Consider the following 25,962-nt stretch of genomic DNA (forward strand, 5'->3'; position numbering starts at 1 on the left):
ATTGGTCAAACTGACGGAAGCGTTAATCAGGTATTTGTTCATTCCCTTTATTGCAGGAAATTGCGTAACTACTGGGCGGCTTTCTGATAGGCTAGTTTAGCAGTGACGAGGGAGCTTCGTGCGCACATGCGTGCTCCGTGCTTGATCCTTAATGAAATTAATAATTGTGGTTTGATGTGAAATAGTTGGTTTACTTCTTCATGAACTTTAACACTGAAACACTGCTTTTCTGATAAGTGATAAGCGATAGTATGTGTAATCATAAAAGGGATATTAATCCTGCTGTTACTGTATAATAAGTAGTCTGCTGTTTTTATAGGAGAAGTTTTTAGTATTTGCATATTCTAAGAATTTTAGAATTAGGTGGGTTACTTCTTAATAAGCCTCTGAATACTTTTTCAAACATTAGTTATGTGGATAAAGTAAAAAAAAAAAAAAAAAAAAAAAATTATCAGACTGTTCCACAGATAATCCTGATATAAACAACACTATGACAACATGATATGAATCCCAGAGCAAATATCAAGATAGCTGAGCAGTCTTAATGTAACTAAATTTCACAAATAACTATTTCTGACAGTCTGGCCGTTACTTCAGAAAAAAGGTGCCCAAATGGTGTGCAATTTCTGAAATAAGTAGTATAGCAGGCTATTTTATTTATTTATTAATTTATTTATCTGTTTGTTTGTTTTGTTTAACTTTACTTTGTTCTTCTAAAAGACTGAGGATTGGGTAATAACACAAGGTTCCAAAAAACTCTGGTATCTTTTTTTTTTTTAACCAAATTAGCTTTATCTCTTGAACTTGTCCTTTGGGGTTCTGAAAATCTTGGTGCTACTGGTCAAAGAAATCCACAACCTGTTGAATTTCATTATGTAATTAAAGCCATCTGAAAATTACAAGAAAATCATTGTCATGCAGAGTGACATAGTTGTTTTTTTCATCCATGATTATTTAAAATATCACATTCCAGGTGTTAAGTTCCATTTGTACCATCAGCAATTTGTGTGTTTTGCCAAATGAACTAAGCTCAAGACACAGTGAACCAGATACATGCTTACTGGTGAAAAGGGAGTTTTCAAACATTATATTTATTTTTCATTAAATTCAATTTGACTGTAATACTACTTCTTCTTCCTCTTTCAGTGATTGCTTACCATAGATTAGCTTTTTGTTGTTTGTCCTGCATATGTCCAGTCACTTTAACTAAAAGAAAATGCTGCTGTACATGCTATGTGTTCAGCTAAAAGCTCTTTCAGGATCATCTTGTTGGTGCCAAACTATTTTGTGTAAAAGTGTGTCATCTTTGTCATTTTTGTGTGGATGTAACTGAAGAAATAAGAACTAATTGTGTGTTTTGGTGATAGGCTGCTACAAACAAAGCACTCAAAGATCTAATTGAAAATGGCTCTCATTTTATTTTCAGCCCATATTTATATGTTATATGTCTACACTAGGTGCCTTTTTATAGCTGAATGATTCATAGACAACTGTTAAATGTATAGTAAAACAACTGAACTGAGTATGAGTGAAAAAGCTGCAAATGTCATAAGAAAATATGTTTGAATGATCTCTGGATAACTGGGGATGCGAAAAAAAACCTTTTGTACATTGCTGGACCTAACTCCACAAGGTCATTTAGATTTTATGCAGCACTGAAGGAGGCCCTTCCCTGTATTAATTCTTATTTTAAGTACATTTTGCTGCTGTGAAACAATGGTTTTATATGTTTTTATTGCTGATGTTAAACATCTGAATGCTTCTTAGGGAGGGTTACATTTCATTTTGTGTAGAGAAATGTGCCTATCACAGACAAAACACTTAACACACTAATAATAGAGGAGAAGGAGTCAGATGATGAAATTAGTGTCCTCACTGGAGCAATAGGAGTAGTGGGGTTGTCCACTCTGGTAAGTCCCACAGTCAAATATAACTCTGCAGACGTGTCAGTGTGCGGCTGGTTCTTGTGGTCTCTCGCTCTCTTTTTCTCTCTCTCCTGTGTAGATATATATATGTGTGTGTGTGTGTGTGTGTGTGTGCAAGCATGCATTTTGGGGGGTCAGGGTCATACATGTAGCTGTATTATTATAAACCGACCAGAAGGAGCTCTGTTCATCACCTGCCACGTTCACCTGCAGACGTCAATCACACGAGGATGAACGTCGCTTTCCCGACACGACATTTCTTTCTAATTGGTCCAGCCTTGATTTGGGGGCGGGCGCTCCATGGAACTTTCTAAAATCCTATTGGACGAGAGGTGCCTTGAGTCGACGTGACGCAGATTGGAATTCCCAAAGTTCCCAAGTTCAACGAAGACTGTTGTCCTTACTTAAAGCTAAACGTGCTGTAGGGAGACAATAAACAGCGACTGACTGAGGGTAAGCATCTGGGGTGAATAAACCGTCTTATATTCATTTAATTTGAGACAGACTAGCATGAGTGTGGCGCGTCTCCTAACTGCTGGGCCTGAGTGGTAACGCGGAAGAGTGGGAGTGGGAATGATCAGGCTACCATCCTTTGTTTACCATCACGAATGATGCCTGAATTTGGTTGCTACAGCAATCGAGTCCCCTGACGTCTTTGTTGTTTATGTTTAAATCAAAGCCTTAACGCGTTTAGAGTTACCGACCAGTGAGTATTAGTTTGGGAGTTTGTGGATGAATGAGCTGCTCGTGTCTGGGCTTTGATCCTTCTTAGCCATTGAACTGCTGCACAGATTGACTGGATGCATGTTTCTGAATGGCTGGTTGTCTAGCAGTAACAGTGGTGTTCAATAAAACCGAGACATTTCTGTCTTTTTTTGTTACGGAACCTATTGTTTCACTGCGCAGCAGTGTATTATGGATGCCACCATCCTGTTACATAACTTGAATCAACGACAATCAGCCCTATTTCCTGTGTACGCAGTGTGTTATTTGTTAAACTGCAACGCTATTGCATAATTGTGTCCTTTTCAAACAATAGTTTATATAATCGTGAACCCTAACCTTCCAATGGCACGCAGCTTGTCATTTTGCGGGCGCTGGTGTCACCGCAGCAAAGCTACTATTTGTGTTGCAGTCAGATTATTGCACCTAGGTCATTTTCTTGACTACCACAAGGCATGTGGGGGTTTGGCTGGTTCAATGAAGACACGTTGTTGCTGTCGTCACGTGCAGGATTTCATACAGCAGGTTCTGTCTCGTGCTGTGCCAAGTTGAGCCAGGAGAGGGCGATGTCGGACAGCAGCAACAGCACAGGCAGCAGTGGCTCCTCAGCCAACAGCTGGACACTCCTATCTCCAGAGGTAAAGTCAATCTGAAGAGTCTGGACATCATTTCAAGGAAGAGTTATTATTCTAGTTCAGGTTCTGAAAAAGTTTCTTAATTCATTGTGACTTTCTGTAAAATCAGACATAAATATGTAGAGTTTGGGTTAAAAAAAAACAAACATGTTATTCTTTACTGTCCCCAGATCCCATCAGAATGATATCTGGGGACTTTGGTAGTTTGGTGAACATTTCAGGCACTTTGTTGTGTTTTCTAGACCCTTGCCATTTTTAGTTGAGCCCATTTCTGCCCTGCAAGAGGAGGTTGCTACTATAAGAAAATTTGGCCATAGGAAATTGGAGGTAATTGTTGTGCATAGGTCTTATGAATGATGTCAAGTGCCAATCTAAGTTCAGAGTTTTCTAGCAGGACATTTCAACTAATGAGGCAAATGTCTATGGGACTGTGAGTTACCTAATGGTTTTGCAATCTTGTTTGATAAGAGATTATCTGCTGCTAATCTGAAACAACAGAATTATGCCAAGAACAAAAAAAAAAAAAAACCACAATTGGAGCAGTTACTTAAGATATTATGGACTTGTTTGTAACAATTGGAGGAAGATTTTGAAAGGGGCAGGATTAACCATCGATTTGAACCTGATATGGTTATGATTAGGGATGGGATACTCTTTTTAGCAACATTTTTTTTTAAGAGTCTTGTAGAAGCATCGCATAGGAAATTAACTAATAAGAAAGTGAAATAGAAATCCATAAAATAAACATTCTGGCACTAAAATGTTATGTCATATATAATTGCTGACAGGATTAAAAGTAATAATAAAAATATATTGAGGAAGAAATGATTTGCTATTTAATCACAAATTGATTTAACTAAAGGAAAAAAAATTAGAATAGAACTTTTTGACTTGTTTGCTGCCATGGATGATGGCATATTCCCCTGATGTCAGACCTTTGTTTATGTGGCTGAACTAACATGCCATGGCTGTTTTGGGTGTGCTGCAAATGTCAAGGTCATTGTTACCAATAATGTGTTATAAGCCTGATCTTGTTTGGTCTTCTTGCTCCACAGGAAGCTGCCATTGAGAGTATCGGGCCTGCGGACGATGGAACTGAGAGTCTGGGCGATGCTCCCAGTCTCTCCGAAGAAATTGCAGGTATTGAGAAGTCAACATCTGTGGCTAGACTTGAGATATAGATAAGAATCAAAATGTTTTTGAACTTCTTGTTAGCTTTAGACATTTAGTTTTTGCCTTTGCATGTTCTGCTTCAGGAGCTGCTGCTGAGTACAAATTAGCTGACATGCCAGTCGAAACCATCCTATCTGAAGAAGGCCATCAGGTTGGTATGCAGGAAACCAAACACAAATTAAAGATACAACAATGTAGGCACAAGCATTCCCTTGTTGGACGTTTTCATTGTTATAACTACAGTAGTTTATGTTTTAGAAGGGGAGATTTCAGTAAAACATGGAAAATGCTACAGTCTTGAGACAACATCTACTGTACTTTCAGTATATATTGAGAAGTTCTGATCTTTTCCATTAAAGTTTTCTCAAAGTATAATAGAGCTGACCTAGATATCCGTTGGAGGTAAAGTAGTTGGCAAAAAAAATGGCAAAAACTTCCATTATGAACTTCAACACTGGTTACTCTCTTCTTTTTCTGCATACATTCAGGTGTGTCAAGAGACCTCCCCAGAGTCAAGTGAGGGTCCCATCCCCTCAAGTCCAACCCGATTGAGCCCTCTTCCACCAAACCCTCTTGACCCGTCAGACCCAGATATGGAAAGCCAGCCTCCAGTTATCCATGATATTGTTACCAGCTCCCCAAGTGACAATGAGCACCAGGGCGCCATGCCTTTTGTCACCAACATAAATTTGGGAGCTGGACTAGATATCCCAGCTGTTGAAATGTCCCTAGCTGAGCCCGATGAGTCCTGCTCTGTTCCTTCTTTGACTGAGATGCCCGACTCTGTAGGGCCTACGCTCGACATGCCTGCTGATTTTGGCCCAAATCCTACGAGTCAAGCCGGGGAGAGTCACATCTTTAGTGCTGAACTCGAGGTCAACGTCCACACGGAGACACTTACAGCCACTGATCCTCCATCTCATGGTGAAGCTGATGTCAGCTTGGTTCCAGACAGCACAGAACCTCCAAGTCCAGTTCCAGAGAGTCTAGTAAGAGAGCTTCCAGCTGAAGAAAGTCCTGTGCCAGAAACAGTTGGCCGAGCTGAGACAGAGGAAGAGGAGGCTGCTGTTGAATATGAGCCAGCAAGTTCACCTGTGACTCAAGATGAGACAGTAGATGAAGAAGGTATGGAATCAGTCACCTTGAAGAATTTTAAAGGCAGTCTGTACTCCCAGATAAAGAGATATAACTTGATGGATTCAACTCAGCTTGAATTCAGAGTTCTTTAAAGTGAAACAACCAGTAACAAGAAGTAGCTGTCTGTTCCTGATTCACATCCTCAGTGCAGCCATAAAGGTGTAAACAGTTGCAAGCAGACATCTATTATCATTGGATTAAACATCCTGATTTGTTATTCTTTGTAAATGTTTATATATGTTAATTAAAAATGACTAAAAAGGGTGTATACCCTCTTCAGCTAGCTACCTTGGAAAAGACTGGTTGTCATTGCCAGTTTGTCCAGTAGCTAATGAGACGTCTTGCTGTTGCTGCAGATCAGAGGTCCTGCGGCCGTTCACAGCTTTTTTACTAGTTGGTAGCACAGCGTTGAGGGAAGTACAGTCGATACAGTCAAGTAGTCAATAAAAGAAAAAGCAGCTGTAGCCTCTTCCTGAAGATTTGTATCAAGCTAACAGCTGGAACGTGTTTTATCAGGATGTCAGTGAAATCCACACCCTGCTGAGAAAATAAAGAAAATCCCAAAGCATGAAATTACCGTTGTTGCACTTTAGTGAGAAAATGTCATCTGTTTCCAGAATCTGTGCAGTCTTATTGGCCGGGATTTTTTTACATACTGTTTGCTCATTTTTCTGTGTTTTGCATTTTTATGTTTTTATTTTGATTCTGTTGGGTTTTCTTTGTGTGTGTGAGGTAGGCTGCCAGAAGATAATTACAGTCTTGGAAATAACCACAGTACTGACAATTTAGTCCCCAAAGATGTTGAGAAGATTTATTTAAGTGGCTTGGAGCCACATTTGAATACATGTGGTTTATATTCACGCACAAATATCATCAGTCATAAAGACTCTGCTGTCTTGGAATTCTGTTTTCATCTTTACAGTCTCTTTTTTTTTTTTTTTTTTTTTTCATTTTTTTCTTTTATGTCCAGAGCCATCCAGCAGTTTTGAATTGGGTGACACGAGCGGCTTTGATGATGGACTGAGGAGAAGGAATGTGCCCCCCTTTGATACTACCAGACCAAGAACATCAGATGAGGAAGATGATGAAGAGGAGGTAGAATTTAAGATGGCCGAAAAGAAGGAGGAGAAGTCTTGGTTCTCCATGAGCAAATGCATTGTGGCGGCTCTGGTTCTGCTCTTCTTAGGTTCCCTCTTCCTTTCAGGTGAGTTCCTGTCATGCTAAGCAAGCTAGCAATTTTCCCAAAGTAAAATAAGTTAACTTGCATATGTATTTTATTTTATTTTATTTTATTTTATTTTATTTTATTTTATTTTATTTTATTTTATTTTATTTTATTTTATTTTATTTTATTCTATTCTATTCTATTTTGGCCAGCAAATACTGTATGCTGCACAGGAGCAACAATGGCTATATCAGATTTTTTTTTTTACTCATACATTAATATTAATGTTAGAAATGTCTTACAACAAGGTTTGTGCATACTGCACATCTTTTTTTTTTTCTTTTTTTTTTTTTTTCAATTATCTCAATCCGAGCAGCTTTTTCAAAAAATGTTTATCTCTAAAGACTAAAATGAAACTGAAAAGCAGCTGATGCACAGAGGATACTGAAAGTTGTCCATAAGTCCTGGTGAACTACTGCTCAACACAACTCTGAAAGATGAAAGTGCAACTCTTTCCAAGGATGATGCTAAGAACTGAGGTGTAACTTGAGAAATTTATACTGTATTCTGAATCATGCAGCCATCTGCAAGTCCTACAACCATGTATTCAGTTGAACATTATATCCATCTTCAGATCAGTGTATATATCTCTGCTCAGCACTGCCCTGCTGATATAACGTGAAGCTTTCTTGGAAAATGTGTAAAAAAAACAAAACAAAAAAAAACCACACACAAACACACACATACAATGTAAACTAAACTGTATGTTGACTTCTCTAATGTGTCATGTGCTCATGCATGCATCTAGAAACTCATTGTAAAACTATCATGGCTGCTAGCTCCTCAATTTTGTGCTTCAAACATATCAGGTGGCTTTTCACTTCTTTAGCAATGACTTCTATGTATAAATTTGATTGTTGAAATTGTTGATTGTTGTTGACCTGGTAACATTTATGGTTTTTGGGTTCTGTTTCTGTTTAGAAGCCCATGCTCGGATTTTTACTTCAGGGTTATTTCCTCTTGTAAGACAATGTTACTAGAAAGCCAAAAGATCACAACCCTTTAGGAAGAGTTCCAGCTTTTTCTTCTCCATGCAGAGGTTTTTCTGACTTTTTAAGTTGACAAACAATAATATTAATTAATTATTTACCAATACATGTTTTGCATAGAGGTGATTCCTCTTTGTCTTTACTTCTGCAAACCTAAGGCTCTATGGGATGTTTTCTGTTTCTGTTTTTATTTTTTATTTTTTTACAACCTGTTTTCAATAACCAAATAATTTGTGAGATCTTTCACAACCTTTTTCTTTCCTCTTCCATTTCCAGCACTACATAACTTTCCAGTCTGCTGTTTCCCAATATGTTACAGCAACAAATTTTCTCAAACAAAATCAGACTTTTCGGTTTCCATATTAAAAATGTTGTCTGTCTCTATCATATGATTGGGTTTTTAGAAAACTGCATCTAAACTTTGCGCACCTGTTGCAGCAAAGATTAAACAGCTTTAAGGTTGTTGCTGTTGACGTCATTATCACACGTCTGCTTGTTTAGCAATGACTGTATTGACATGTTACATAAGCCCTTTTATTTGCTGTTGTCAACAGTACTTAGATACCCGTTTTTAGATGTTGTTGACGAAGCAGCACAATGTCAACGGGTTTCCTGTCTGACCTGGATTATGGTAGGTCCAGTAGAAGTGATAAGTCCGCAGTGCAGCTCAGTTGGCTGTCAAAGCGCTTAATCTGGCCTGACAGCTTGTGCAGCAGCAGCAGAAAAAGCTAATAAAAATGCATTCTGAATTTTGGGATGATGCTCTTTATAAAGACTCTGTGGAAGTTTAGGGGACTCAAGCTGCAGGGAAACATCAGTAACCGATGTTGTCTTGTAAACAAACTCATTCCTTTTTATAAAAATGAAAGAAATATCCATAAATGGTGTACTGGGGTCATGCTGGTGTCTAAACTCAAAGAATGAAACTCACAACCAGAGGAAATTTGTGTAACAGCTCAGCAGCTGCGTGTCAACAAACATTTGTTGTCAGACTTGTGTAAACATGACATTTTCTTGTTTGATAGGTGACTTTGACGCTTCTGAACTGAGTGATGGAGAACAAAGCCAGGTCTGTCTTTACTGTCTCTCACTCCAGTTTATTTCCAGTTTCCACAATGTGTCCGTGCAGCGCTATCTAAATAAAACATTTTCCTTTAAACCGTGGAGATGAACAGTAAACATAAAAAGATAATGTGTAAAATATTTGCTCTATTCATGTGCCAATGATTTTTTGATCCAGGACTGGCTCAGCGATGATCCGCAGGATATGAAAGAGCTACTGGATAAACTGGCACAGGAAAACCAACAAATCACTCAGCTAGAAGCTCAACTTCAGGTCAGCATAGAGTCCTACTGATGATAATTAAAACCACCAAGTATTTATTATCATCCAGACTGTGCAGCATCTCTATTCAAGCAGTGCTTTTTTTTTTGTGCCTTGTAACACAACTCTATTTCACTTTATTATGTCTCAGACAAAGAAAGAGAAACTTGACTCTGAGATAGAGGCGGTGGCTGCGAGTGGTGATGAGAGGGGTGAAGCTGATTTAGAGCAAGAAAACGCAAACTTGAAGGAGCAGCTGTCGTCTCTGCCTGAACTGAAGAGAGAGCTGGAAAATCTGAGGGCCAGAGTGACTGAACTCAGCCAGCTAACAGGTATGATGTGGGGAAATCCTACCATGAAATGAAATCAGAACTGCTACGTGTACTGTTTTTTTCATTAAAATTTTCATTTATATGCAAATATATTGGAAAAAATGGCTTTAATTTGCTTATGTTTTGATTCTTCCAGCTACTTCGGGTTCAGCCTCTCAGCCCAGTGACAAAGACGCTCAGAGTTCTCGTCAAGCGGCCGGACCAGAGAGGCGCAAGGACACGAATGTAGATATAAAACTGAATGCTGAACTCAAGAAACAGAAGGTTCTTTTGGAGGAGAGTAAGAAAAGACTTGAGGGAATGAAAAAGAATGGAGGCGACAAAAAACGAGTTCAGGACAGCTTGGAGGAGATCCAGAGGAAACTCTCAGAACGAGTTGAAAGGTGGGGGAAACAGAAGCCGCATGAGAAAAAGTGGAAAGGGAACAAAGGCAAAAACGGCGAGCGGGAAGAGTGGAAGAGGGAGGAAAAGAAGGAGTGGAGAGGAGAGAAAGGATGGAAGCACAACAAAGAAGAGAAGGAGTGGAAGCCTCAGAAGCAAAACTCTCACAAAGAAGCCTGGAGGAGACACCAGGACGAGTGGGAGAGGAAGAAAGGTGAACGCAGAACGGACAGGGAGGAAAGACGGAAGGAGAAACCATGGCACAGCCAGCCGGGTAAAAACTCTCACAGCCCCCCTCATCATCAGCACCAGCACCACCAGTCCCGCCAGCCTCATCAGCATCACCACAACGACTTCTGGAGAGACCAGGAGCAGAAGCTTCATCGCAACGTCCGCCCGCAGCTGGGATGCACCTCCGTGGAAGACTGCGCCAACAAGGAGGGGCTCTATCCAGTGGAGCTGTCGGAGTTTGAGGAACTTCTGGAGGGCTACCTGAGCAAGCTTGAGGGGTCCCCAAATGAGGGCAAGGACAAGCTCAGGATGCTGACCGCAGAGTTCTTCAAAAATGGCGTGTTTATTCACGACAGGGTTCTCTTCAGCGAATTTGCCGAGGACGTGGCGGACATTCTGGAAGACATGGTGGACGTATTGGAGGGCAAAGGGCAGAAGGATGACGACTCCCTTGAGGAGGAGATGGAGGAGTTTGAGCGAGAGGCCCTGTGGAAGTTTGCCGCCACAGCTTAAGAATAAACGCAGAGTTGAAAGCAGTAAAATCCGAGTGGAAGACACAGCACAGGTGGTGCTTTTATAGGACGCTTCTTGCCCACCTCCTCCTCTTCAGAGCTGTAATCGCAGTAGCTTTCGGTACAGAGTGGTTGTGCCTCTCATAAGTGTGTCCCTCCGAGTCTCTAATTATAAGCTACACTTGTATTTGTTATTTTGGACTTAATTGTTGTTACCTACCTCTGTCAGGTCATGCTTCCTGGAGTGAAGTCCCTCAGTAATGTATCATGTGAGTTTCCTTAGCTGTTTAGTGTCGTATACAGTGCATGTTTCTGCCCCAAACAACAACAGCAGGGTCCTGCAGAGACGGTCACTTCAAGTAATTTCATACAAATTATACAATATAACATGTAAAGCTAATTTAATTGGGTTGTTAAAGCTTTTCTTTTTGTTTAAAAACTACCGTTCTGCTACCATGACAGCTAAAATAAATGGTCAGTGATATTTTGTGGAGATACCACTTCCCTCTGGTAACCGTTCAGAGATCCTGGTTCTGATAAAAATCTAGATCAGGTTAGACCAGTTTTTTTTTTGTTTTTTTTTGTCAGCAGTTGACTTTTAGTGGATTTGAACAAACAGACGGCTAGTTTAAGAGGCCAAAACAACTTTTCACCCTACAGCTCACCTCTAATTTGTCGAGTCGGCTCGTTGGGATGGCAGCGCTGCTCAGTGAAAGCAACAGAGTCCGAGCCGCAGTTCGAGAAATGACGGCTAAACTGCTTCAGCACTTTTCTCACACATTTCAAAAACACCTTGTCTCACTTTTTTTCCCCTATTTATTTTCTGTAAACCACGAGTATTTTTGTAGAGTAGGCACAAGGCAGAGCATTCTTTGTGAAAATGTAGGGATTATATAGTAACTCCCAGTCTCTTTTATTCAGTATTCCTTTCAGCCACCAAAATGAGGTTTTCAACCAAACCAGTCTTCTGTTTTCCTCATTTCTCTTTTTTTTTAATGAATAAATATGAACTAACTTGCATGCTAGTTATTTAGATGTAGTTTTTTTTTGGGGGGGGGGTGCAAAGAAATACATAGATGCTGCATTACATTGTAGTTTTCAAGTATCTAAGTTGAGCACATCAGGAAATGTAGAAAAAAAAGACTAGCACAACGCGAAGTCCAAAAGGTACTCCTGTATTACATGTAAGTGAAGATTAAATCAGTTTTTTTTTTTATCTTTCACATTTGATGATTCACTCTTAGAGTGAATGTAAAGTTAAAGCAGACATATTGTGATTTTTCTCTTTTTTTCAGTGATTGAAAAAGAAGCTTTGAAGTGTCTCATGATTATTTATTCTGTCTTTACTGTTCACTGTTCACTGTTACTGTTCACTGAATGTTTAAAAATGGGTTTCATTTCTATTGCTTTTCAGAAATTTAGCTTACCTGTTGCTGCTTATGTGCCTTTACCATGATGAATATCTTAGATTAGACCAGAGATCTTTGATTTATTTTTTTTTTTGCTTCTGCTAGAAGAAGATGAGTTTACACTACTTTCAGTTAGTTATACTGATAATAGGGCAGAGAGTGAATGTCACAGAGTTTACACATGAAGCGTTGAACTGATTTTTGTTCATTAGTCTCTGCTGTTTGTTGCAGGGAACATGTTTTCTGAGGGTTTGCAGACCAAAGGTTTTGAAGGAAAGCAGACTAATTTCAACACATGAATCATTTTAATGGACATGAGAGCCTAATCGATATTTGAAAAGTATTTTTGTCTTTGTGGGATGACAGTAGGGCTCTGTGAATATTGATGAAGTAGGACTGGCTCACATCTGGATGTAACTGATCCCTGGAAAATTTTACTTTTCTTATCATCCATTGTCTTGTTCTGAGAAGGTAAATGTTGAATTCAATAAATTTTTCACCAATAAATATGTAAATTGTCCTTTTTTTTGTAAGTATGTAAGATTTTCAATATTTTCAAAATAAACTAATGAAAAAAATAACTACAATCATAATTAGATAGTTTTTTTTAAACATGTAGGTTCCAGTCTGTCCATATTTGATGCGTTATTAAATTACAAGTTTAATTAATGACAAAGACCCTTCTTGAATGTTTTCTGACCAGTAAAAAAAAAAAGTACTTTTTTTCCACCAGTAGGGTGAGTATAAGCCCATTTATTGCAGAGCGGCTCTGAGCTACAGCTCACAAGCGATTCCTGCCCTCATTGGAGCTGGCAAGGAGGGGGGGTGAGGGATGAGGTTTGCTCATTACTGCCAACCTGTGGTCGTTTGTGGAGGTAGCAGTTTTGTGGTTTTGCTCACGACCTGGTGTTTGCCACCTGGTGGTGGAAAGAATCACCTGAAATCTTACATACTCTGCCTTTAATCTAATAAAATGTTTCCAGACATTGTGATAAATTTGGTCCTTACCAGGTATTAAAGTAGGTAAATACAATATGACATTTTACACCATAATTTTGTGTTTGATTAAAAACTAAGCCAAAATACAGAAGCAACGTGAAAAACCAGTGCATACCATTACTCAACAGCTTGTGGGACCACCTTTAGCAACAATGCTTTGTAGTTATTATTTTCTACATGAAGCTATCATACTTCTACTTTCTTATGGGCGATGCTGTTGTAGTTCTTTAATCTTTGCAGGCATTCATTTATGCACAGGCCTTTTAAAGCCTCTAAATCAAGTTGTTCAATCATGCAGCTCCTTAATTCTTTTCCTTCTCAAGTCATTCTGTTAAATTTGTTGTTGCGCACAAGATCTTCGATTCCCTGCATGACCCAATCTTGACCTACACTGCAAAAACTGAAATCTAAGTAAGATTAAAAATCTTAAATTAAGTACACATATGCTTTTTTTTTTTTTTTTTTTTTTTAACGATAAGATAATTCTTAGTTTTTATGCCAGAGAATTCCTCGTTTTAAGAGTATTTTGTTTTGGAAAGTCTTAACAAGCCAAATTTTCTTGTTCTGTTGGCAGAAAATTTATCTTATTTTAAGCAACATTTACCTAATTTTTGGATGTTTGCTTTTTAAGGCTGAGTTTTTGCAGTGTAATGTTAGCTAGCAGATAGAAGATCTCTCATATTAAGCACTTTGGTACATACAGACGTTTATGGCTGACTCACTGACGACAAGACATCCAGGTCCTGCGGTTGCAAAACAAGTCCAAATCATCAGCTTTCCCCACCTTGTTGGACATTGCTGTGCATTCTGACTTAACCTCTCCGTTTTAAGAGTGTAACTTTGCAAACCGAAGCTGTGCTGTCATGTTATGAGAAGACATTTTCGCCTGACATTTCCAAACAAGCCATGATCTGTTTCTAATTGTACTGTCATCAACTTCAACATTTAACATGCTGACTGAGGTCTGTGGAGTTTCGGATGTAGCTCTTGGTTTTTTAAACATGTGAATACATTTTTTTTTCTCTTTTTTCTATTTTTTTAACTACAGTCTTCAATTTTTAAATGTTCTGATCACCTTTCCCAGATTGATGTGCAGTAACAACAGCTTTTTTTTTATGCTTTCTAATGTCACTTCTCTCAGGCATTCAGTTATCACACACCTGAATGCTACAGAGCAGCAACCAAACAAAACTTCTGCTTTCTGAGGTGCTGTTGTTGTTAATGATCTCTTAATCAAATTGGTTTGATTAGAAGCCCCAAGCTGCTACTTAGCTTCCTAATTCCCTATAGAAGCAATAAAACCGATTTTCTTCTTCTCTGCTCCTGAGTGTTGTCATAGTATTTTTTTTTTATTTTTTATATATAAATAATGGCTTTGTGTAACATATGTGCTCTTGTTAGTTAAGGTTGTTTGAGTGTAGTTGTGAGGGCTGCTATGATCAGGTCATATGTGTGTATTTTCTGACTAATAAAACCTCAGAATTGAACCCAATTGGGATTTATCTTTTCATTATAATTGTCTAAACTTTAACAAGCTCACAGAATGGATTTTCCCAGTGAAAAGCATGAGAAGTGGGTGTTCTCTCAATGCAAATGTCTTCAGTGCTGAAAATTTAACAATGACAACCAGCCGTGTGTGAAACATAATGTCTGACTCACTCTCTGTTGTCATGACTGGCATCTATTATCACAGCTGAGATGCCTAACAGAAATATTTACGCCTAGATTAAACACTGAGCGTGATTTTACATACAGAGAGGCACGAACTCACCTTCAGCTTGAGTTATTCAGACAGCCAACCCGTCATAGACTAGATATGCTGATGAACGAGAACAAGTCGGTCATTATGAAACTGCAGAGAGAGCCTGTCATTCTTTAAATTCTATTACAAATTTAGTCAGCAAAGAAGCATTTCAGTAGGCATGTGTTTTAATTTTCCCCCCACAGAGGACACTGTCTTTGACGTCTAAAGGTATGACCCTAATAAAATAATTGAAAAAAAAGGTTACAGGAAAATTGCAACTAGAAAGATCATTTGTTGCTGCAGTTTAAATGTTATTCTATACATGTCATATGGGACTTGGCAGATGAACCAGTGTGCATTTGTCCTCAATGTCATTATTTGAGTCATGTTTTCATATAAACGAATTACTGCTTAGACATGCATGATACAACCTTGCTTAGACTGGCCTGATGCTATCAGTGAATCCCTAGCGCTGCAAACAGACTGAAATGGATTTTGTGCAATCATCAGTACAGACTTGTCCTTTGTAGGTCAGCATGGTAGTTTCCTGGTTTCTGTGTGTGAGAGCTAGTGCTTTTTTTTTTTTTGTCGCCTGAGTTGTGGAAATGAGGCAGTGATGAGGGCAGCCTGTAGAATGGGGGCAAGGATGAGGGCAGGTTATGTGTTTTCCGCTGATGTGTGCAGCAGTGATGGAGATAAAGCACATATATTTAGAGAGGTGATGGTCAGAAAAGAGGAATAAGGGTCTGGACCTCTTCTGCAGCTCACTACATCATATCTAGACACAGCAGGTAAGACAGCAGGAGCTGTTTTTATTTTAAAAGCCTAAAGTCAGCTTAACATAAAGGGACATTCAGCTTAGGCTTTTTTTTTTAAATATATGTTTGTTAATGTGTGTATTTATTTATGTAATCATTGATATATTTGCTAATCCTCGGCTATACAGCATAAACCATCATGGAAGCAGCTATCAACACCATTGTCACCCAGTTTAAGGTGTATGCTGGGAATGACGGATCTTCCAACACGCTGAGCAAAGATGAATTCCAAAACCTGGTGACCTCTCAGCTGCCCAATTACGTCAAGGTGCGTCTCCTCAGTTCTTCTCAGCCTTTGTATGCACAGATTGTAGTTGATTGCATGAAGAACAGGCAGTAAAACATTTATGTGTTCAAAGCTTATCTGTGTGTTACATATTACAATGCAACAGATATATATATATATACATGTGTGTGTGTGTGTGTGTGTGTATGCTGTAATACATAACATATATCTTCCTATTTCATTTTGCCACTGCATGCTTGTTTGTTGGCATACATTTGTAACACCATCAACAACAAAAAAAAACATTCAACATTGTATTGGTTGGTTCAAATCTAAAAGATAAAATTTACAGTACACTTAAATTTTAAAAATGAGCTGTGCCCTGCGATGGACTGGTGAGCTGTCCAGGGTGTACCCTGCCTTTCGCCTAAAGACTGCTGGGATAGGCTCCAGCTTCCCCGCGACCCTGAATTGGACTAAGCGGTTTGGAAAATGAATGAATGAATGAAAAACGAGCTGCTGAATGGACTTATACTTTGACATTTATAGTACAATACAACAATACAATTACTCAGTAATTGCTAAGTAATTTACTATTCCAATTTGTGACATGCTAATTGAAACTGTGGAAATACAATGTAATATTACATGTTTCTGGCTGTGCAATGGAATCAGTTGTATTTGACAATAATGAGCCTTTTTTTTTATAGAAAGTAGGCTATCACTGTAATGTTTAGTACTTTAATAAAGACTATTGTAAAGGATCATGTTTATGGTCTATTGTCCACATTTTCTGACACAGATTAGCCTCAACTATAAATAAATAAAAAAAAGCAGACTAAATGTAGGTTTTTAAAAGGTTTTTTAACATAAAAATTCAATATGTGAGAGCACACATATTGCTTTACTCCACCATTAGGTGGCAGGACAGACTTTCACAGTAGCCGAAGTTGCAATTTAAAAGGCTCTATTAATGAGTGTGTCATCCATGTTCACCCACAGAATGCCAGCGATCCCGTAGCCATCGACCAGCTCATGTGCTCAATAGATGAAAACAACGACGGGGAGCTGACCTTCTCTGAGTTCTGGCAACTGATTGGAAAACTGGCATGTAAACAGGGAGGCTTCAACTAGTAGTAACCTCACCATCTTCTGGGATCTTGAGTCACCTTGATGGGTGTTACACAGTTTATTTCAGCTGTAAAACGAATGGCTTTTTAAATTATTTTTTCACTCTACCAGTCCAACATGTATGACTCCTTAGTTAACCATTTGTTGAACATAGGGAACTTTGAATTAAAGACTTCATTGTTTTAAACCCTTATGAACCAGTTCTCAGTCTCCTGTCATTCATTGACAATATTATATGATGTCCAGTCTTCAACATTTGAGCAGTAGTGAAGTACAGCCTTGATTTCTGTGCCTGTAATCCAATAGGGATTACTGCTGCCACAACTGCACTATTCAGCCCATATCTTGTTCCATGGGGCTTCATAATACCTGTACAAAGCTGACTGACCAAGCATTGAGTAGCTATGATGCAAAAGCCTGCTCTTCACTGTCTGTTAATGAGGCCTCCGTAGATTGTATAAATGGGAAATGTGGCACAAATACATCCTATTATATTTGGTAGGTCATATTTTTTGTTTCATGCTGTTGTAAGTGATTTCAGCTGAAATGGTCACTGAATTAATTGTTATGTCTAGACAGAGTTATGTGTGCAGGCACGCTCTCCTGCTGTTTTATAGCCTATAGACCTGTGCTACATTTTTTTTAAAGTGGAAAAAAAAGGTGCTGCTCACTTGAGTTTGAGATTACAGATCTTTTAACCGATAAGTAAATGTGACCTTTGTATCCAAAACGCACCATGTTAAGGTAGCCGCATGGGAGTGGTGATGATGGGTAAATGAGCCACAAAATGAAAATGCCACCCATTAAGGGGAGTGTGTACACTGTCTGTTTGCTGCTGAGAGCTCTTCCAGATAACAAATGTGGAGGCTAGAGTTAAACACAAGTGTCCAGATTTAATCTGACGAGGGATTTTACTCCAAGCCTGTTAAAGAATCTGGCAAGACTACTTTGCCTCATGCCACTCACACTTTCCTGGAATATTCTCAAAAATCCAAAGTATTTGTTGTCAACTTTACAGCCAAATCGAAGGTATAACTGTCAGCAGAAGATATAACCTAATGCAGAAAAAAATAGTGGGAATATTTTTAAGAACTGACTTTTTGTACTCAGTGGCGTAGTGGTCCTTCAACAGGTGGGTATACTCTCAATTTTTCACCCTTGTTTCTTAAAAACAAGGCTGAAAAAGAAGTCCAGAAAAACACAAAAAAGTGACATACTCCGTTTAGTTAAATTTGCTCATTTTCACATCATTTCTGCTCTAGTTTCAGGAAGGAAGAGTTATTGAATGACTAAACCAGTACTGACACACAGACTGGTGGGAAACAGGCCTATAGACATATATATATAAATATATATATATATATATATATATATATATATATATATATATCTTTATTATGTCTATATTCAGGCTAATGCAGCTGATGGCAAACTGCCCCGGTGTAGCATAGGTAACTTTATCTGAGCTGCTGTTTGTCATTGCAAAAGCAGCATAGCAGCGGCTTTAGAAGTGGGTATACTCAGTATTGACTAAAAGATAAGTGGACATACTCCTTATACCTGCGTATACCCTGGAATACATCACTGGTTTTACCACACAAAATCTAAATCTACTTTAAGTGTTGCAGTTACTTAATTAATATCCTAAATGCTGGGTATGCAGAGGAACAACAGCTCTTCACTTCTGTCAGTTTCATCAGTTTCTTAAGGGACCTTCAGCTGTTGTGGAGGGTCTTCGGTTCCACCTGAACTCAAGTAGTTTACATAGTAAACATTTGAAAGCAAATTTAATCAGTGTAATATAAAACATAAATACACTGTCAAGCAGTTCCTGTAACCGCCTGTTGGGACAACCCAGGTATAACTCATCCTAATATATTAGTGATAATAACACAGTAATATAAGATATACAAATAGATTAATATTTCCTGTTTAATTGTACAATGAAGAATTTTAACATTATGAGATGGCCGATTTTTCTAGCAAAGTTTGACTATTTTTATTTATTTATTTGAGCCCAACTTTGAATCTGAAACTTTGACTTCAGAACGACCTTATTACTCTAACAGGATCAATGATCAAACCATTTCACATCAGTGTTCAAGCTATAAGTATGTGGGCTGAACACAAAACTTTACTAAGTAAATTATATGATTCTGACTCATAGCTACACTTTAGCTTTTTTTTTTTTTTTTCTTTTATCTTCATTTAATAAGTGAAATGAGATACTTTTGAAAAGGGCAGAATCTTGTGCAGATGAAGTAATCCCACCCGCCCTGTCTCCCCGTCCCAGCAGATCAAGCTGCTCCACGCCACAAGCCAGCCTCGCTGGCGTGAAACTGAGAAAATCACTCATGACGTGAAACAGCTGGCCTGAGAGCCAAAGCTTTTTTCACTTTAAAAAAAAAAAAGTATAAAAGGTTTTGATACACTTTCGCTCTTTTTTCATGCGAATTACCGTCGCGCTCACACATTCCCGTTTCTCCCTCGCGCTCTTCCAGGTACACGCCCTTTGACTTGTGAGGGGGGGGGGACTTTTAAGGACAGAAAAAAAAAACCTAAATCACGGAAGAGATTCTGCAGCCCTACTTGTTTGGCAACTTTTTTTTCATACTCTGGCAGCATAGGAAAGCGGGGAAGACAGAAACTCTCAGTTGCGCACATTTTTTGCACTTCTCTTGTCCGCAGACGGTAAACGGTGAGTTGAATGCCAACACTTTTTTTTTTTTGCTCTATTTCAAGCTTGTCCTCCATATAGGCGGCTTATTTGCCCAAACTTTTTGCCACGTTTCGATGAACTCTTGCAAGAGCCATCCCATGAAACTTTGCTGCTGTCAGACAGCGGGACAGATTCAATGACATTTCGTCCTGCGGAGTTTCAGGAATCTGTCGCACTTTCATAAAAGCAACAGTGTTTGTTTTTCAGTTGTGGGTTTTGGTAGTAAGTGTATGATTTTCTCTTCTTTCTCATATTTTAGCCTGGATAGCTTTTTGATATATCCAGTTATATATACTAGTAGTTAAGTTTCCGATCCTACGCCTTTTCAGAAACTGAACAGACTGGAGGTGACAGAGTTTCTCCCGGAGGATTCGGATGCGTAAAAGCGCATTTATATTTATCAAAAAAAAAAAAAGAAAGCAACATTTTGCCTTTAGAAAAAAAAGAGGCCCACCAGAATGGCTGCCTGGCTTATGGATGTGATCTTGGTATCACCCAGACAACTCCTTTAAACCGGTGGTGTTAATAATGAGTGCAAACTTAAGCTTCTGCAGTTGGATAATGTGATACACGCGGTTCCACGACCAGATGTGGACCTTCAAACGCAGCAGAAGAACAGGGTGAAAGACGGTCACTACTTGTCTGCTCACAGCAATTTACAGCCACAACCTAACTTGTTCCTCTGTTAATATTTTATGCCACACGAGCGGTAGTATTGTCATTACTCTGCGCACATTCCGTATCACATTCGCCTGCTTGGAAACGCAACACTGAGTCTCCTTTGGGCTCTGGAGGGAAACGGGAAACCTACTTGGTTGTAGGCCTGTATATTTAATTATTTGCGCAGTTGTTTTATGGCGCGTTTGGGGCTAATAACGGCGCACAAGAGTGGATAAGTCGAAGCTGTGACGTGGGATGGGCAAAGTGTTGAATACATTAGTCTAAATCGGGGACACGTCTTGGGACGTTATCCTGGCACTTTAAGACAGCTGACCTGGCAAATAATGAATGTGAGAATGTAAAGAAGAGTCAATCCAAGAATAGAAGAAATGTTAGGATGTGAGTGCAGGCTCCTGTGTAGTCAGGCTGCTGAGGGTGTGTCACCTGCTCAGGAAGAAGTCCCCTAAGATTGTCAGTGAGAGCTGTTTTGCAATCAGAAGAAATTGGCTCTTTCTGCTTCATGGAAACCTGTGTCTCTAGTGGTGGTGGTTTGAAATCAGCAGTAGGTCACCTGCTTTATCCAAAAGGGGTCGAGTGAAATGTTAGATTTTAATGATCCCTCACTGTTAGAGCTAGTTGTCACTGGGTGTAATGAACCTAACAGGCGGATAGTCTAATTGGTCGTAGAGTGTATGCTTGAGGTGACAGCTTTAAGGAAATTGCTTGCATGGAAGTTGCTCTGCTGTGGGATGCACTTCAGTGACTGAGATATTAATGCAGTGTCTACAAATCGACTTCTTTCTTGAGCAAGACAAGGATGGGCCTTATTACAAAAAATAAGTGTGTAACCTGGTGTTTGTGTTGCCGCATGAGAATAACAAGCTGACTGACGAGTCTTGAACATATCATCTACATACTTTGGGGCACATTTTTTTTAGAGCTGGCCTGTAAATTCCTGTCTAAGTGATGTCTACACACAGCAATGAATGGAATTCCTGCAAACATGTCACCTACTGACTTGTTAATAAACTGTGTATTGTGTGTAGTTTATCTGTGCAAGATATATATTCTTGATACTGTTGCTGTCAAAGTCAGGAAGACTCAAATATTTGTGCATATTTTCATGCATAGTAGCCAGACGGAGGTAATTCCCACTGTAGTATGCCTAGAGGTTGTGTTCGTTGTGTGTGAGGGAGTGGCTTGACAGAAGAAAAGTGTAGCAAAGCGAACTTTTGGATGAGACAGTGGCATGTCAATTAAAAGAGAATGGCAGGATAGAAAAATACAGACGGGAAGAAAGAGAAAGAGAATGGCAGATAGGGACTAGGTAATCCCTCAGGTAATCCGAATCCCAGTCTCCCCGGTGGCTTCAATAGATCAGATGACCTATCAAAGATCAGAACTTCCATTGTGCATCACAGCTCGTCTCTCAACCAGACTCCCTCTCACCCTCTCCACTTATCTCACATCACCGTCCCTCCCTTATTGCAGCTCTGGACTCAACAACACCTGAAACGAAAGGCCTCACAGAGACGCAAGGGGATCCTCTGTTTCATTTTCCATTGCATGTCCCTGTCCAGTGTGTTTGAAAACAGGACAGTGTTTTAATCTATCTATCTATCTATCTATCTTTCTGTCTATCTATCTGTCTGTCTATCTATCTGTCTGTCTGTCTGTCTGTCTGTCTGTCAATCACACCACTGATGTGAGGTTTCTTTCCCCAGAGAGGAGTCATGGAGGCTGCCATTCAGTCCATGGTGACCGTCTTCCTCAAGTCCAGTAAAGGAAAGGAAAGTCTAGGAAAGAAAGAGTTCCAAAAGCTGGTCTCTGGCCACCTCAGCAACATCCTTTTGGTTAGGAAACCTTCATTGTCCCTTTACCTTGTAATATTTATAATTTAATTTCTTCCCACAGAAGCGTACACTGGACTCATAAGAACAGTATTTGCTTATCCAGATGTTTAATGTGAAAATTGCTGTTATGTTTTTTGGTGTAATCTAGTGTGATTGAGTGCATACATTTTGACAAGGTAAAATCTGTCAATCATATGATGTAAATAAAGCCTCTTAAGAAACTGGTTAATTGTCATATATTGTGATTTCACAGAGTTCAAGCAGATTTATTCTAAATGGTTTTTGATTGTCTCATGGTGTGTGTCTCTCACCCAGGATACAGACAGCAAGGAGGCAATCGACAAAATGGCCAATGAATTGGATACCGATAAGGATGGCAGAGTTGCATTTGAGGAGTACATGAAGCTAGTTGGCAGCCTGGCTTGCTCACTTAGCAATCAGCGCTGCCTTGAAGAAGAGAAGTCTGCAAAGAACAATGAATCCGGACAAGTGGCACAAAACACCCCTAATAAAGAGGACGGGAAGCCCGAGGGGAATGTAGAGTCAACGGAGGGCGCAAAGCCGAAGGAAAATGAAGAACCAAAGGCAGACGCAACTGGCGAAGCAAAGGTGGAAGCAACAGCAGGTGCAAAGGTAGAGGCAGAGGTAAAGGTTAAGGCAGAAGGGGAACCAAAGTTCGAGGAAGCAAAGGAGCAAGCAGCAGCAGCAACGGTGGAGGTGGTTGTCGCAGCTGCGGTAGAAGAGGTGAAGAAAGGAGAAGAGAAGGTGGAAGAAGATGCAGAGAAGCTGCCTGTTTCTGTGGAGGAGGAAGGGAAGAAGAATAAAGAGGAGGCTGCTTCATAGGGGACAATCCATTACCTTACAAACTAAATCACACTATACAATCCTACAAAGAACATAACATTAATGCCAAAAATAAGTAGGAAAGCCACTACTTTTTTAATATACAACTTTTAAATACTAAAGTACAATAAAAACTTAAATCACTATAAAACAGCTCTGAAAAAAAAACACTATTTCTTACATATGAATTATTACCGTACCAGTTACCACTATGTTCATATGTACAGCATGTGCATCCCACTATTTAGCACATTTACCTCATTATGATGACTTACTATGATAGCGTGTACTTGTACACTATAATGTGCATGCGGTATCCCTGTGAAAACTTTAATTTCTCTGCACACTTGACTAAAGTGTCTCCACAACCTGCTGCAGACAAGATTCTTTCCGTGCTTTTATGCAGTTACATCTTTCACTGGGTGTCTTTCACAGTTGTGGCACACACTTTCTGCACAGTTGTATGCCATGGATGCTTGGTGAAGCTTCAGTTGTACATCTTGCAGGGTTATTGTGGTGTCAAGTAATAGTTTAATCTTTTAAGAGCTGAATATCCAGGATTTAGATGAGAAGACTGGAACCGCTTTTAAACACACCATCTTATGTGAGCTTTAAAAAAAAGTGGGAAACAATAAAGAAAAAAAAAGCCAGAATGGACCTCTGAAAATGTCCAAATATTCCTTATTGAGTATATTAAAAAAAAAAAAAAAATATATATATGTATATATATATATATATATATATATATATATATATATATATATATATATAAATAAATAAAGATACATACTTTTTTCTTACATTCCTTAATCTTGGTGCTATGGTTAATTTAGCATGACAATAAACAAACTGTTTTGCTGAAATTTAAAATTGTTGTGCTCTCATGCCCTTTCCTTTCTCTGTCTCTCTGGTCTCCGCTTTCAGCATTCTCTGTTTTTTTTTTCCTTAGTTCAACAGGGGCCCACAGTATGCCCTTCTCACTCAACCTCATCTATGAATTAGGAACTAAAAGATCAGGTGTGACCTTTGGCTAAATAATTTAGGCACAAGGTTGGAATGTACACCTGAAGGACCATTATCACCAAAAAGGGAGACCATTATTGTCCCATAGAGGTGTGATAGAAATTGGGCAGGTCAGAGTAGAAGTTTATGCAAATTAACATGCTTGATCATACATTGAAGACAATAACAGGATTACAAAGTACAATTTTTTTGTATTATAATATATATTTTGCCTCCAATGCCATAGCAGGTTCTTGTTAAAGCATTAGTTGCTGGACAGTGAATTATCTGCCATGAGTCCCGGCCACACCAGACAGGGAAGTCAGAAGAAAAAGCAGAAAGATTCCCTCTTGCCTTTGAGGGTCTCTTTACAACGAATCATTGTAGTTTGCTGGTTTCAGCACCAGCTGTTGGAGCTTTTGTTTGTTGGTCACACCCTTGTATGGTTTAAACTCCCTGTTTGACCTGCAACTGGATCCTTGGGCATTAGGCAGTGGGAAATTACTGGATTAGACATTTCATGTGTAACACACCCTGGAACACAAACAGTTACATGAAAGTAATCCCAGGCTTCAGTGATCTTGCTCATCATAGAAGTTAGCAATTTTGCTGTAAGAAATTCTGCTTTTGTTAAGCAAGAAATATTACTGAGCCTTACATGTGGCATGTTTTTGGGAACTTTTTTGGTAAATGGAGAAACTACAATTTTGCTCGAATTATCATGGCTTTTTATATAAATTCTACTTGGCCTTTTTATATTTAACTTTAAAACTTTTATTTTGTTCAGACCACTATGGAGATCACTTGAAAATGTGCTTCTTTTTGCACATTCTGCACAGTTCATTCAATTATTTGTAAGTTGTCTCATGTTTTGTAATGCCACCTTGAGAAAAAGACTCGCCACGTGTCAAAACTTCACCTGAGTGCAGACATTTTGGGCACACAACCAAAATGTATTACCTGTCAGAGCACCTGGGGAGACAAACTGCTCAAGAACAAAATGGACAAGACAAATAAGCACGGGTCATGTGATCAGCCTGCCAAACTGTGACACTCCCATTGTAAATATTCTTATTTCCACATAATCTGCTCAGTCTTTACACTCAGTACGACATGTTTTCTTCATTAACCCTTACTAACAAACTTACTGGAGATTGGGGGATTTTTTTGGACGTTGTTGAATATTACTTACTACATTAAAATCTTTACTTTTTGTAATATTTTATGGTACTTCCTGTGAATAATAAACTTCAGTCTCTTGCACCATCTACAGTCAGCTTCATGTTTAACAGTGTATCATCCCGGCTCCTGTTATAGCTGAATTGAGGTGCGGTAGAATAGTTAAAGCAACATTTACTGAAGTAATGTGTTAAAATGACTTAACTTGCACTACCAGGACACACCTCCACCTGTAATAAATGTGAGTAGACCTGAAGTAAACATCATCTGGAAAGTGTAATGTTTTTTTTTTTTAATCAAATTTGGAATACTGCTGAAACCAATATAGAGTTATATAGATAATCATTTTAACAAATATGTTGCTGTTTCACTGAATAAACTTCCATCCACAGCCTTTACTTGTATAGATTAAATTTCTGCTGGAGCTGAACACAACAAAGTCGCACGTAAGAATGCATGTAATTCATTCTGAGATGCAGTAGATAAAGTTCAAAGTTAATCATCCCCTAACTGGATTTAACGAGTACACATAAAAGTATATAGATATACTTTTAAGGCTCACAGAGTCAAAAATGTTTGTGATTATGGGACCACTCCATGGATGCTGTGCTGGCTCTCATCTGCTTAATTACTGCCAATTACCCGAGAGTGTGTATGTTTAGCAGCTGGACTCACGTCAGTCTCATGTCATGTCCAATAAACTTCACTGCGCTAATATTTCATAAGTAAAGCTGTATCATTTTTATGCTGAATCTATGTAATGGCTTATAGAGAATAAAACTGTGATGATGA

General features: G+C 38.9%; 3 protein-coding genes across 5 annotated transcripts; all 3 read left to right on the forward strand.

The window, feature by feature from the left end:
• Positions 1–1,966: 1,966 nt before the first annotated feature.
• On the forward strand, positions 1,967–12,488 carry pbxip1a (pre-B-cell leukemia homeobox interacting protein 1a). 3 transcript variants are annotated; one of them, XM_079258302.1, is made up of 10 exons: positions 1,967–2,391; positions 3,159–3,286; positions 4,339–4,423; positions 4,540–4,607; positions 4,945–5,581; positions 6,564–6,797; positions 8,833–8,876; positions 9,048–9,143; positions 9,283–9,463; positions 9,600–12,488. In XM_079258302.1, the coding sequence occupies exons 2-10, from the start codon at positions 3,215–3,217 to the stop codon at positions 10,586–10,588; spliced, it is 2,406 nt and encodes an 801-aa protein (XP_079114428.1). In that variant the 5' UTR covers positions 1,967–2,391; positions 3,159–3,214; the 3' UTR covers positions 10,589–12,488. The 3 variants fall into 3 exon arrangements, with proteins under 3 accessions (XP_079114428.1, XP_079114427.1, XP_079114429.1); XM_079258301.1 differs by having other exon boundaries at positions 1,967–2,378; XM_079258303.1 differs by lacking the exon at positions 3,159–3,286 and having other exon boundaries at positions 2,316–2,378.
• Positions 12,489–15,696: 3,208 nt separating this feature from the next.
• Positions 15,697–16,917, forward strand: s100a11 (S100 calcium binding protein A11; the record flags this gene model as incomplete). The annotated part of the gene is made up of 2 exons (XM_079258316.1): positions 15,697–15,825; positions 16,786–16,917. 2 exons carry the CDS (start codon positions 15,697–15,699, stop codon positions 16,915–16,917), a joined length of 261 nt encoding a protein of 86 aa, XP_079114442.1.
• A 2,564-nt stretch (positions 16,918–19,481) lies between these two features.
• Positions 19,482–23,634, forward strand: s100u (S100 calcium binding protein U). The gene is made up of 3 exons (XM_079258315.1): positions 19,482–19,612; positions 22,018–22,146; positions 22,462–23,634. The coding sequence occupies exons 2-3, from the start codon at positions 22,027–22,029 to the stop codon at positions 22,987–22,989; spliced, it is 648 nt and encodes a 215-aa protein (XP_079114441.1). The 5' UTR covers positions 19,482–19,612; positions 22,018–22,026; the 3' UTR covers positions 22,990–23,634.
• Positions 23,635–25,962: the final 2,328 nt, after the last annotated feature.

The sequence above is a fragment of the Telmatherina bonti genome, assembly GCF_933228915.1.
Source record: "Telmatherina bonti genome assembly, chromosome: 19".
In the NCBI taxonomy this organism is placed as follows: domain Eukaryota; kingdom Metazoa; phylum Chordata; class Actinopteri; order Atheriniformes; family Telmatherinidae; genus Telmatherina; species Telmatherina bonti.